The sequence below is a fragment of the Sphaerodactylus townsendi genome, linkage group LG01 (assembly GCF_021028975.2).
Source record: "Sphaerodactylus townsendi isolate TG3544 linkage group LG01, MPM_Stown_v2.3, whole genome shotgun sequence".
In the NCBI taxonomy this organism is placed as follows: Eukaryota; Metazoa; Chordata; class Lepidosauria; order Squamata; family Sphaerodactylidae; genus Sphaerodactylus; species Sphaerodactylus townsendi.
In genome coordinates, this window is record NC_059425.1 from 55,003,450 (window position 1) to 55,016,141 (window position 12,692).

The window sequence follows — 12,692 nt, forward strand, 5'->3', positions numbered from 1 at the left end:
AAATCTGTGCTTCTCTGAGTATATGGCGTTCAATTGTAGCATTCATTGGAATGTTTTGATTCAGTTTAAAACAGCTTCATGTGTGCCTGTTACCCATTCATATCACACATACCTCACTCACATTCTCATAACCAACTGTTTGGATCCCACACATCATCCATACATCATCCAAATCAAATCCCCACCCTTTTCCATAACTACGACCAGATGATGGGCCACCTCATGCCTCCCCACTCTTCCCACCAAGGTGGGCGGGCCTTGATCACTTGATGGGCCTCCTTCCCCCCTCCCTATCTTCCCAAAGTAGGTGGGTCATGACCATAAAATGGCCCTCCTTTCCCCTTCCAACTAGGGCAGGTGGACCTCGATCAGATGATGGACCCCTTCCCCTCTCCCCCCACGCTTCCCCCAAGGGTGGGTTGGCCTTTACCAGATGACGGACCCTTTCCCCTCCCTCACTCTACCCTTTCCCCCTTCCCCCAGGGTGGCTAGAACATAACCAGACAACAGGCCCCCTTCCTCTCTCCCACTCCCTACTCTCTTCCCCCTCCTTACCCTTACTAGTTATTAGTAAAAGCAAATGATGTTTTGTATATTTCTGTTTTCATTTCATATTATCATAACACAATGGGAAAAATTGGTTTTTTGTAATAAAATGAACAATCGAAATTGTGTGTGTGTACACACTCACAAAACCATGGTAGATCACATTACTGGTTGCCTATACAGTGCCATTCTAAGCCCTTAAACTAGAACCTAAAAATACCGAAAAGAATTTTGGTGCAGAACCCTAGTTATCACTTTTTAGAATCAGAGTGAGGTTGTCAACTATTTTTTTCTCCTGGAAGAACTCCTGTGCCTCTTAAGAGCTGGGTGACAAGCACAAATTTAACTGGGGATACTATTCCAGGCTTCAGAACAAAAATTGATGGACACAGTTTTGCTCACAGAAATTTGCTTGTTGTGTAACTGTTCAAGGTGCTGGAATCACACCAGAGAAGATCAGTAACCCATAAGCAGAAACTGTATTTTACTTTGCTGGGTTAGGTGTCAAAGTGTTCCGTTATCTTCTTTGAAAGCAAGATTCTTTAGATTCATTTTTTTAGGGATATTGGGAGACAGGACTTCTTACTGATCTGCTGTTGCAGTTCTTCATGTTGGCTTTGTTATGGCTGGGCACTTATAACAATAGGCACTTTGTTTTGTTATACTCTCTCTATTCTCTTGTGTTTAAAGACTCTCACTTTTAGATAAGAGAATCTTTTAAAACTTGTTTCATTTAAAAATGTACAAGCAGAGTAAGAGGACATTTCTTGAGCCAGCAGCAGATGTTTAGAGATTTACTTGGCCAGTATGTCCAATACTCCAGCCCAGTTTTTGCCACTGTCTATTCCAAACTGCAAACTGCCGTTGATCACACACACAAATATCTTGCAAGAAATGTGTGGAAACCCTACAGCATCCACAGCTCATTAAAGGAACATTAACTCCCTTTTGCTAAAGGTCCTGACTATTTATTTGCAACCAAGCTCTGTACATATGAATTAATTTCTATGCTTCATATATCATTATCATCATTATTGTTACTCCTACTACCATTGATCATCATCATCATTATCATCTTCATCAAGGTGGGATTGAGTATTTTGCAAATTTCTGGGGGAAAACACAAGAATTTAGGAGAAGGGATTTGGTATCTGTCTGTAATGATCACCAAGAGATTAATTTCACAGCAACAGTCTCTGGTGTGTGTCACTGTGTACCATTCTCTATAATCAAATCATGAGAATACACGAACCAGTCATTTGCAGCAGTCATTTCAAAGGTGCTGTGGTCTTGCTTGAAACATTCAGTCCTTGCAAATCTAGGCAACTCAGCTTGTGATGATGTATTGGATGTGAATTCTAAATGAAATGAAATTTTACTTTAGCGTTGAAAGGAAGTTGTGTTTCTTGTGCATCCTTCAATGTCTTTTCACTTCTGAAGATTTTTTTAATGACAGTGAACTTCATTATTTTTTTAATTTTTGCCTGCACTAATATTTTACTGAGAGCAAAGAAAAGATCATCTGATCAAAGAAATGCCATTTTGTGCTTAACCTTTGTTTCATTGTCTATTTAGAGAAAATATGTGAAGCAATATTGGAATGAATCACAGCTCTGAGGCAGTGGTACCCAATGGATTGTACTTTGAATATGAGATGGGATTAAAAGCCAAACCCTATGTTTTAACAGGACACTGCCTAAGCAGCCTTGATTCTGTTCCAAGTATCAACATCCACCTGACATTCAACACACTCTTCAGTATTGATGGTTGTCATCTTGACCAATGGAAGTGATCAAGGGGTGCTATGTGAACATAAACCATCTCAAAGACAAATAGAATCTTGCAGGTTATTATTTCTAGTGGGATCATTTTGCCAAGCTGTTACCCAAAATGATGGGAATCTGTCCCTTTTAGAGTGGGAAAATAGCAAGAGCAGACTCTTGGGTTGGCAAAAGGTTGTTACCTATGTATACAGAAGTCAGCTTTTGCAAGAAATCCTCAGGAAAGCATGATAAAGTTTAACAATTTTATTAAAGGAAAAATAATAAATGTACAAGCACACAATAGTCAAAGAAGCAGAACATACACACAGTCCTAGAATATAAGCATTGTTGAGGGGCAAGATTTGGAATAGATGAGAGAATTGGGGAATATGGGTTATAGTCTCCTGATCTTGGAGCAGAATGGTCCAGTGAACAGAGCTGAATGACCCACACTAGCTCTGATAGAAGAAAGAACAATGCATTGGAAACAATGTCAACAGAAAGAGAGGTGTCCAGAGATATTGAACACTGGCTGCTGGGAGAGGGGGCTTCTTATAGGGGAAAAGGGACCCTGAGAGTTATGCAGAGTAGCTCTTAAACTTCCAGGACAAAGGTGAGCTTTGCCTTTCTGGGGAAAGACAAGAGGCAGACATCAACTTTAAGTTTAAGTCATTAATCTAATGGTTTGAGTACTTAACCTGATTGGGTAAACTCAGAGTGCCCAAAGGTGGACACAGTGCTGGGTCAATTACAGGTGACAAACAATGGCAATGCAAATAAGGTGGCCTTTAGAGAGAAATTAGTCAGAGGTAGACGTTTTTGAGTTAGTGCAATACTGACAGGGAAACTTACGGCAAATACATTAGCAAGTCCTTTGTATTAGCAGGGTGGGTATCCAGAGCTGGAGACGGGAACACTATCCAAGGCAGAGACATTGTTTTCTATTAATCCTTTCAGGAAGGGTGTAAGGCAGGTATTTTGCAAGGCAGATATGAGCAAGAGCAAGTCCAGACAAGATTTACTGTACTTGTGGGTCCACTAGCTAATGCAGAGAATGAGCTCCCCATTTTGGCACGGAACTACTAGGCACCCCAAGGGTTGGCAGGATAGGTAGAGATGCTGTTGTCCCCCACCATGACCGCCATGGGTCGGTCTGATAATAAAGCTGTGCAACATGCATTCATTTTAGTGATTACCCTTGTGCATACATGCTCCACCGAAGGAGTGGAATAGCACTTGGAAGCTGGATTTATTGCCTATTGGGTTTTTCAGCAGAGGGTCATTAGGGCAACATATTATGACAACAGGTATCAACATAACAGTATGTAGCAGGTAGATTTTAGACAATGAAAAATTGCCTTTGTGGTTTAATTTTAATAAAATGTTGTGCAGTTTTATGCAATTTAGGAAATTCTTTATGCTAGCCATTATTTCTGTTGTATTGCCGATATGTTCAACAGCACAAATAAAATCACCATATTTCACAGAAAGCATGGTAGTAAATGAAGATAATATGGGATGCCTGAAAAGGAAGAAAGCATGTAATGTGGAAATTAAACATTGGCCCATGAAGTCCACTGCTGCTGCTCAGACTGTCAGTGGCTCTGCAAAAACTCCTGTAGAAGTCTTTCCCATCCTTGCCATCTTTTAACTGGAGATGCCAGTTTTTGAATCCAGCAGCTTCCGCATGCAAAGTGTATCTCTGTCGCTAAATGGAGACAGAGCAAATGTAAGTGGAGCAAATGTCTGTTGCTTTCGGAAACTGCCATGGTAAATTGAAATCAAATTGATACAAAAAGGCATTAATTAACTTTCATAGGAACTGGAAATGAACCACAGTAGAATCTTTAATAAGAGATGGCGTTAAGGATGCATGAAAAAGATTTTGGAGGTCAGGGGGAAAGTCCTCTACTCTTTATTATTTATTTATTATTATTTATTAAATGTATATCCCACCCATTCCTGGCCAAAACCGGGTTCAGGGTACTGTACAAACACACTTAAATATTTAACAGATAAAAACACATAAAGGTAATTAACAGCTAAACAATAAAATTCAGATGGCAAGCAATAATAGAAATATGTGGAACCTACCTATCCAATCCAGGTGCAATCCCCTATTCAAAGGAACTGCATGAGGGTGGGCAAGTCCTTCCCTTTTGATAAGAGCTGCCATGCAGAATGACAATAGTGCATTGGTGGATAGTTGTCGGGAGGAGAGCAGATAAAATTGGAGTAAACGAGTGGCCTCAACCAAAAGCCATCTCTGTCTTACAAGCCTTGCGGAATTGTTTAAGGTTTTGCAGGGCCCTGGTGTCATCCAACAGAGAATGCCACCAGGCTGAAGCTAGGGCAGAGAAAGCCCTGACTCTGATCAAGTCCAGTTGAACATCCTTGGGACCAGAGACCACATCTTTAGATGTTTAATGGTTTATGAGAGTTGAATCAACCATTACTGAAGATAGAAGATTCTGCCTGACTAATTCCCATCTTGTCTCTCTGTTCACAGGCTGGCCATGGGCAACACTCTATGTTTTTGGATTCCTCTATTGCTATGCTCATGTTGGGATCAAATGGCAACAGATATATTCCAAGGAAAAGCAGTTGTCTAAAGAGATGACATCTAAACCTTAAAAACTGAACCAAACTGTGCAATATCCATCTTTCCTTCAGTATGCTACATTCCAGTACTTCACATGCAGGACGCAGTTTGTTATACATGAAAATATATGGCTTCACAAATATGTATTCACAAACATTAATTTAAATGTATTCAGTGATGCACAACATTTTCAAATGTGTCTTTCTTTTAGGATACCCCAGGTATTTGAAGCTATTTACCTAGTACAGGTATGTTCAGCAATAGGATATAATCATGCCAAATTAAGTATTTTAAGTCACATGAATTAAAAATCACAACTGCAGTGTGCAAGGGCCAGTGCTGCACCTCTATTCTAGAAAAGTTCCAGGACTAATCATATGGAAGTGGATATTACAGCCTTGTCTACACACATTTCCTTCTCATTTTTTGTTGTTATGGATCTTCTTTTTAAAATGTTTGCTGTTTTCTTTTGTTGAGTATATAGAGGCCTGACTGCATGGGAGCATGAGAGTGTATGTAAACAGCATAACAAGGAGATCCAGTTTTAATTGGGAGTAATTTTTAAATAGAAAAAGATGAAAAATGTAAACATCATGTTGGAAGGGAGTGAAGGAAAAAGATGGTAGAACTGAAGAATGATGATTAATGGGGTGCTGTATGGTTTCTGGGCTGTATGGCCATGTTCTAGCAGCATTCTCTCCTGACGTTTTGCCTGCATCTGAGGCTGGCATCTTCAGAGGATCTGATAGTAGGAAAGCAAGTGGAGTATATATACCTGTTGGAGTATCCAGGGTGCGGGAAAGAACCATGGTTTGTTAACAAGAAAATACTGCAATTAGCAATCTAGATTTACATCCTTTACTTGTTAACAGACAATGGCTCTTTCCCCCACCCTGGATACTACAACAGGTATATATACTCCACATTTTCCTACTACCAGATCCTCTGAAGATGCCAGCCACAGATGCAGGCGAAACATCAGGAGAGAATGCTACTAGAACACAGCCATACAGCCTGGAAACCGCACAGCACCCCAGTGATTCCGGCTGTGAAAGCCTTTGACAACACAACGATGATTAATACTAATGTGATTTCAAATGAATTGTTCTTCATTGATATGTTTTATCAAAATTAAAATATAAATTTAAAAGTTTTATGAGGACCAATATGAATGCAAGCCCATTCTTTCTTTAAAGCATATGTGCCAGCTGTCCAACTGATCTTATGCCAAGTAGCTCAGTGACCTAATCTTGTGCCAAAATAGTACATTAGTTGGGCATCATGTCCTGTTCTAGCAGTCCTTCTGTGATAGCCTCCTCCTTTGAGTCCTAGGTAGTGGATCTGGTAGAGAAAACAGTCTTTTGGCAGAGGAATGTCTGGGCTCCTCATGGTGCCATGATGTGCTTATCTAAATGATACAACTGACACGAGTCACCATTTAATTCAGCTTGCTTGTGGACCATTTTAACATCCCAATCTGTCCTAGGTTTGAAATCCCAGTTTGGTTCCAGAAAAAATACCATCGTTTGTTGGACTGTCTGCAGTCACATATCACAACTAACCACAGTTTGTGAACTAAGATTTATCTCTGCATCTGAATGCTTTAACCACTGAAATAGACAAACATTATTCCTCAGCTGGAAGCGGTTAGCTGTGTAATGCTAAGAGACAGTTTAGCAGCAGAGTTGTTAAAAAATATGAAATGAGTTAATAAGCTACAAAAAAACCCTGAGAAGATGAGGAGCTCTTGACTCCCCTATCCGTCTTACTGGGATAAAAGGAAATGTGAATTTGTGAAGGCCAAGCTCTTAAGACATACACAAGTCTTTCATTCCATGACCCATATGAACATTCTATTTATTTCTATTTATTTACATTTATTCCTGCTCTTTACTGCGATATCCAGGTGGATTACAATAAAAACCATAAAGCAGTAAAATCACAATGACATCCCATCCCACACTCACCCACAAGAAAATGCCATGTGGAAAAAAGTTCAATGCAATGCTGTGAGGCTCAAGACAGAAGCCGTTTCTGCACAGCGGCAGAAACGGCTGTCCACTGGTATACCTTGAAGGCAGCCCTGAAGCTGCTGCAAACCACAAAGGCGGCTCTGCATGGAGCTGCCCACAGTTCATCCCGTTCACCTACCTCTCCTCCCTGCGCAGCTCTGGACAGCTGGAGGGACACGCTCATGCTGCCCCCAACCTCCAGGGGTCGGAGGGCAGCGTGGGCGTGTCCAATGTTGGGATTCAAATAATGTAACAACCGGTTCTGGTGGGGGGATTCAAATAATTTAACAACTGGTTGTTTACAAGCACCATTTTAACAACCAGTTCTGCCAATGTGGTGCGAATCCCACCACTGGGCGTGTCCCTTCAGCCAACCAGAGCAGCACAGGGAGGAGAGGTAGGTGAACAGAATACTGGAGGGGCCAAAAGCAGTACCTTCATGCCGGTGCGCTTCACACCATGCCGACAAAAAGATGCCACTTTAAAAAAAACATGCTCAGGGAGCGAGTTTCAAAAGCGGTGTTTTCCCTCTGTTTTGGAGGGTTTGACATGGCACTGCTGTGATGCAGCAGTGGCAGCTGTGGGAACAGTGCCCCAGGGACAGTGTTTGTACCATCCCTAGGGCGCTATTTTCTGCCCGTTCAGAAACAGCCTGAAACTCAACTTTCTATTGATTGGAACACATTGGCTTTTCTAAAGGAAAGTGGATTATCCAATTTGTCAGCATTAGGAAAATGCCATTTTTATAGCAATCACATTGCTACAATTACACTAATTGTGGTGTTCTTTAATTCGGCCTTGATTACACACAGTAACCAAGCTTTGTTCCCATATCTTTTACATCAGATAATTAAAATCTGCTTAGCTTTACTAATCTGCTTAAAACAGGTCAAAGGGAATAAAGGCTCAACTTTAAAAAAAAATCTGAAAGAGACAGTGTCACAATAGCCTTATATCTGTCCCACCTTTTTTGCTCAGCACACCACCCTTTTCAATGTGTTTTTTTTACCTATTAGGCTTCTTGATACTTTCATGTATTTTAATTCATTCATAGAAATTTGTAACAGAAAAGGAAATGGTGTTGTGTAGTCTCATACTCATTTCTTTCTTTAGTTAAATGCCCATTTTTAAGAGTAGGATAGCAAATATATCTAAGCATCTGGTAAGGGTCATGCTTGCCCGGAAGGCCAGCAATCCTTCAAATGTTCAGGTTGGAGAAGGGCAAGTAAATTGTCAAAGACAACAGTCCATTACTGTCTTGCCCACAAAAGATATGCTAAATGCCAATCAGCCTAATACAATCAAAGTTTCCTGAGAGCTATTTTTACTTCACTAATCCTATCACACTCTTCCTGCCCCACTTCCTGGGAACCACTCTACCATACTTTGAATTTAGGGGGCTGATCTTAGGGGCACGCGGCATTAGTTTGGCAACCAGTAATTTCACATTTGAGTTATTAGAACTCTAGGATGGATAGCATCTGGTTTTGGTGATTGGTTAATTTGCAGGTTTTACAACACACACTCTGCACTTCAATCACAGATATTTGCCTAAGTTCCACATCCTCCCCTTCTGAGAACATCCAATCAGGAACAGGTATTCAATAATGAAGGCAGATCAAATGAACTCTTTTAGCTTCTCAGCAATCACTTTATCATCTTTAAAGTATTCCACTAATTCCACTATCATCCAACAGGCCAGCTGCTTCCCTAGCCAGTTTCCTGCTCCTAATGTGTTTAAAGAATTCTTTCTTGTTTTTTTATGCGTTTAGCAATACGTTCTTCAAAATCCTTTTTCTCATCCCTATTTGCCTTTTTGTGCAGGGTAAGCAAGGGAAATTCAGATGTGTTTGAGACATTTGTACTACATAAAATATTTATGCTGTAAGGAACAGGCTGGTGCTGCTGGAATAAACATTGCTTGAACCAAGCCCAGTGGTTTGGGTGTATGTAAAGTCATACAATACACCTTACCAGCCTAGCAACGCTGGTATTCTTTTATATATCTAGTGTGGTAAAAATATCACTGATAGGTTAGCTGGGTTAGTTTTCCACAAGCCTTTGCCCATGGATTGTGTCAGTAGGAGCAGGATTCTGTCAGGCCATTTGACAAGCTGAGTTGCCAGGTGAACACAGGGGTGAGTCACCTACAAGTGAAGCTCATTACTGAAACATCCTCATAACTGGTGTGCTCCCTGTCTTGAGGCAGACCATGACAGCTCCAAGCAACCGAGTTTCTCAAGGATATAACTTTGTGCTCTTGTGACCCAGAGGAAGAGAAGCAAGAAAAGCAACAGCACTTCCCAGGAACTCTGATTTGTATAGGTGGCTGTACTTTCACATTGCCTGCAGTCTTCCACCCCTGCCCAAAGCAGCCAAATTCTGCAGGGGAACTGACATCTGTTGTCTGGAAATCAGTTGTAATTCTGGGAGCTTCCCAGACCCCATTGGGAAGTTGGCAACCCTACTATTTCCCTTCCCTGAAAGTCCCACATTCTTTCCCTTTTTCCTGCTTCCTTCTCTTCTTCCTATCCACCAACCAACCTACCTTTATCTACTACTCCCTGTCTTCAAGTGTCACTCCTTCCTTTCCCCCAGCAGCCTCTCCCCCTGGAAAAGCAATGGCACAGTTGCACAGTTCTGGCTGATTTCATTGTGGGGAACTCACAAGGACTTTCCCCTGCCCACCTGTTTCAGCTTTTCCTCCTTCTAGCAACTCCTGTATTCTCATCCTCTTCTGCTTTTTTCTGTCCTTCCCATCCCTTCAACCTACCTTTTCATGGTACCCCATCTTCAGCTATATTTATTATTTACTTCATTTATACCCTGACTTTCTCCACAATGGGAACCCAAAGCACCTTACATTGGTCGAATCTCCACTGAGAAATCAAAACTAGATACAACCAGGTTTCGAAATAAACTGCACCTTTTCATCGGGGTTTCAACCTCCCCACTGCAGCATGTATTCAGCGAAGAAATGTAGGCCTATCTCGGGTTCCAGAAATGCAGCAATCCCCACTACCAAGCAATCTCCTTTGTGTTTCTCTCCTGATTGGCTGTTGTGCCGTTTTGGGGCGAGACCATTTTCCCCCACAAAAAATGTGATCATGTCATGACGTGATGACATCATGATGTTAGAATGGTAACACGTCTACCCCCACTTTCTGGTTGATTATTGTTTTCTCGTGTTCACATGTTTTCATGTTCTCACGAGACTGCACGTTTCTCGCGTTTTTGCTAGCAGCAGGTTTTTTAAAGTGTAAACGATTAATCATTTAAGAAGTTTCTTGATCTCCTATGGCAAAGGTTGACCGGGTCATGTCTCTTCACCACATGCACTAACTGAGACCAAAGGCGAAATCAAAACCCAGGTGAGGTTGCGTGCACATCGCTCTGTGGCCACCGATCGCTGAATGGTTTTTGGCATTTGCGTCACGCTCCATGGCGGGAATTTTAAAGAAAGATTAGACCCCCGTTCCTCCCCTCAAAACTGGATAGAGAACGTACTAAGAAGAAAAGTTGTACTTTCAAGCAGGTTCTGCCAGGACGCGGGATAAGGGTGGGAATGAGGGCAAGAAATGGGAAGAATCCCTCTTTGTCGCTCAAGCAATGGGGAGGTATTCCTGAAACCTGGTTATTTCACGCGAGTACCATGCAATTAATTGCCAGTGGGGAATTGACCATCATTTGCCTGTCCTCCATTTTGTCCTCACAACAACCCTGTGACATTCATTGAGAATGTATGACTGGTCCAAGCTCACCAGCAAGGCCTGGTAAGTGGGGACTTGATCCTGGGACTTCCAGACCACAGTCTGACTTTGTAGCTGCTATATCACACTGGCTATTGCATGGTGGCTGCTGTTGAACTGTAGCAAGCAGCCAGGCCTGGTCTGTGATGGAACACAAATAAGTACTTTTCCTTATGTTTTAGCTGTGCAGCTTCAACTAGCTGACCATAAAAGGCAACAGCATGAAGATGAGAAGGATCTTTATTCAAGCTATGACCAATCCTGACTGAATCTTCACCCCAACCTTAAAGACCAGAAATTTTGCTTTTAAAAAATGAAAAATCAAATTGTTTGGATGCTAGATTCTGCACCTACTTCTTTCACTGCCACCCATTTGTAACATGGGTATTATTTATGTAATCATTCTTTTAACTCATTCCTTTCCCTGAGCAAAACTGTTTTACAAATTAAAAACTAAACATAAAATATCATAACAATCGATGCATCCTCTCTTCAAAACAATTTCACAGATGTCAGCCACTCTGTTCTTTTTAACCCTGAAAAAGGGGTTTTAACCTTAACCACTATATCATGCTGACTGTCCAGGTAAATACATGCCAGCAGATAATGTATTCAGGATCCTAGCAATCACAGAGCAGAAATTATATACATATGCCTAATTCTACCAAAGCTCTGACCTGGACTGCCCATGCTAGCCTGATCTCATCAGATCTCCAAAGCTAAGCAGGGTCAGCCCTGGTCAGTATTTGTGTGGGAGGCCACCTATGAAGTCCAGGGTTGCAATGGCAAGCTACCTCGGAATGCCTGTTGCCTTGAAAACTCTACAGAGTCACCATACGTCAGTTGCAGCTTGAGGGCACTTTCCACTACCAATTCAACAAAAGGTCTACTGAAACACCATGGCCTTACATAGCTTTCAAAAAGTATGCAGAGAAACTCTCAACTTCTCTGGCAAAGTATTCCAAAAGAGGAGGCCATCATTCATCTAGTTACCTCTTTGAGCGGCTGCAACATGTGCTGGATAAACCAGTGTGGACAGTACTGAGAAAGTAGTCCTTCAAATATGCCTGAGCAGTCCTTCAAATATGCCTGAGCGCATTCAGATTTTTAACCTGTTTTAAGGAGGACTTGGATCTATTGAAGCATTTCTGCAATAAGAAGGATTTCTCCCTACCGAGCAACATTTTCTTGCCCCATTGGTTTTTGCAGCACAAAACGCTGACCCTGGGAGTTCCTTGTTGACAAAAAGAATGGAGAGAATGGAGAACATTGCAGTCTGCAGGCAGAAATCCATCCAAAGAAAATGTTTTTAGTTGATCCAAGCCAAAGGCTATCAAGGGCATCTGGCTGTCCAACCAATGATATCTCCTTGTTTTCATGGTTCATTCTTCAAGTTGTTCAGCCTCATCCAGCTAATCATAATTTCCAGATGTTGTCACAGATAATGCTGACTTACCTGCAGCATCCTGTGTAAATGATATTTCTTAGAAAGTACATTTTCCAGAGGTCCTAGCTGCTTGGAAAGTGTTCTTGGGCACAATAAATGTGCTAGCACCAACTGGCTCCATCAGTGCTACTGCCAGTGAAGTTTGCTTTAGAAAGGAGTGAAGGGTTATAGTTCATTAAAGTCATTCAAACGTTGGATTTACTCATGCATGGCTCTTTCAAGAATTCTGAACATTTGGACATGAGCTGTCATCTCTGAATCTGCCCAATTCCAAAATTCGGCAACATGACTTTTTATAAATCTCAAAGCTTTCTGGACTATTTCAAAGACGTTGGACAGTTAATTAGGCATTTTACTTCCCCTCAGAAATAACCCAGGCAGCCATTTACAAAGAAAGTTAAAATTAGTCATTTGTTCCAGTTGGAAAATATATACCACAGAGGCAAGACATATTCATGTATAAAATAGTTTATTACTATAATAAATAAAATTAAATCTTTTACAAATATTATTTGTGCTTGTTTAAAAATGTCAGCAAGGGAGTATCTATTCATGTCAGTGACTGCAACTTTA

General features: G+C 41.3%; 1 protein-coding gene across 8 annotated transcripts in view; it reads left to right on the forward strand.

Moving 5' to 3' along the window:
- Nucleotides 1-6,065, forward strand: part of HHAT (hedgehog acyltransferase) — a 226,444-nt gene extending 220,379 nt beyond the window's left edge. For 7 of the 8 annotated variants that reach the window (XM_048485244.1, XM_048485063.1, XM_048484887.1 and 4 more), the window contains one exon: nt 4,819-6,065. In XM_048485244.1, coding sequence (XP_048341201.1) covers nt 4,819-4,943 — 125 coding nt within the window. In that variant the 3' untranslated portion in view covers nt 4,944-6,065. The remainder of the gene's footprint in view (nt 1-4,818) is intronic. The other variant, XR_007243560.1, reaches the window with a different exon arrangement.
- The last annotated feature ends 6,627 nt before the right edge of the window (nt 6,066-12,692 follow it).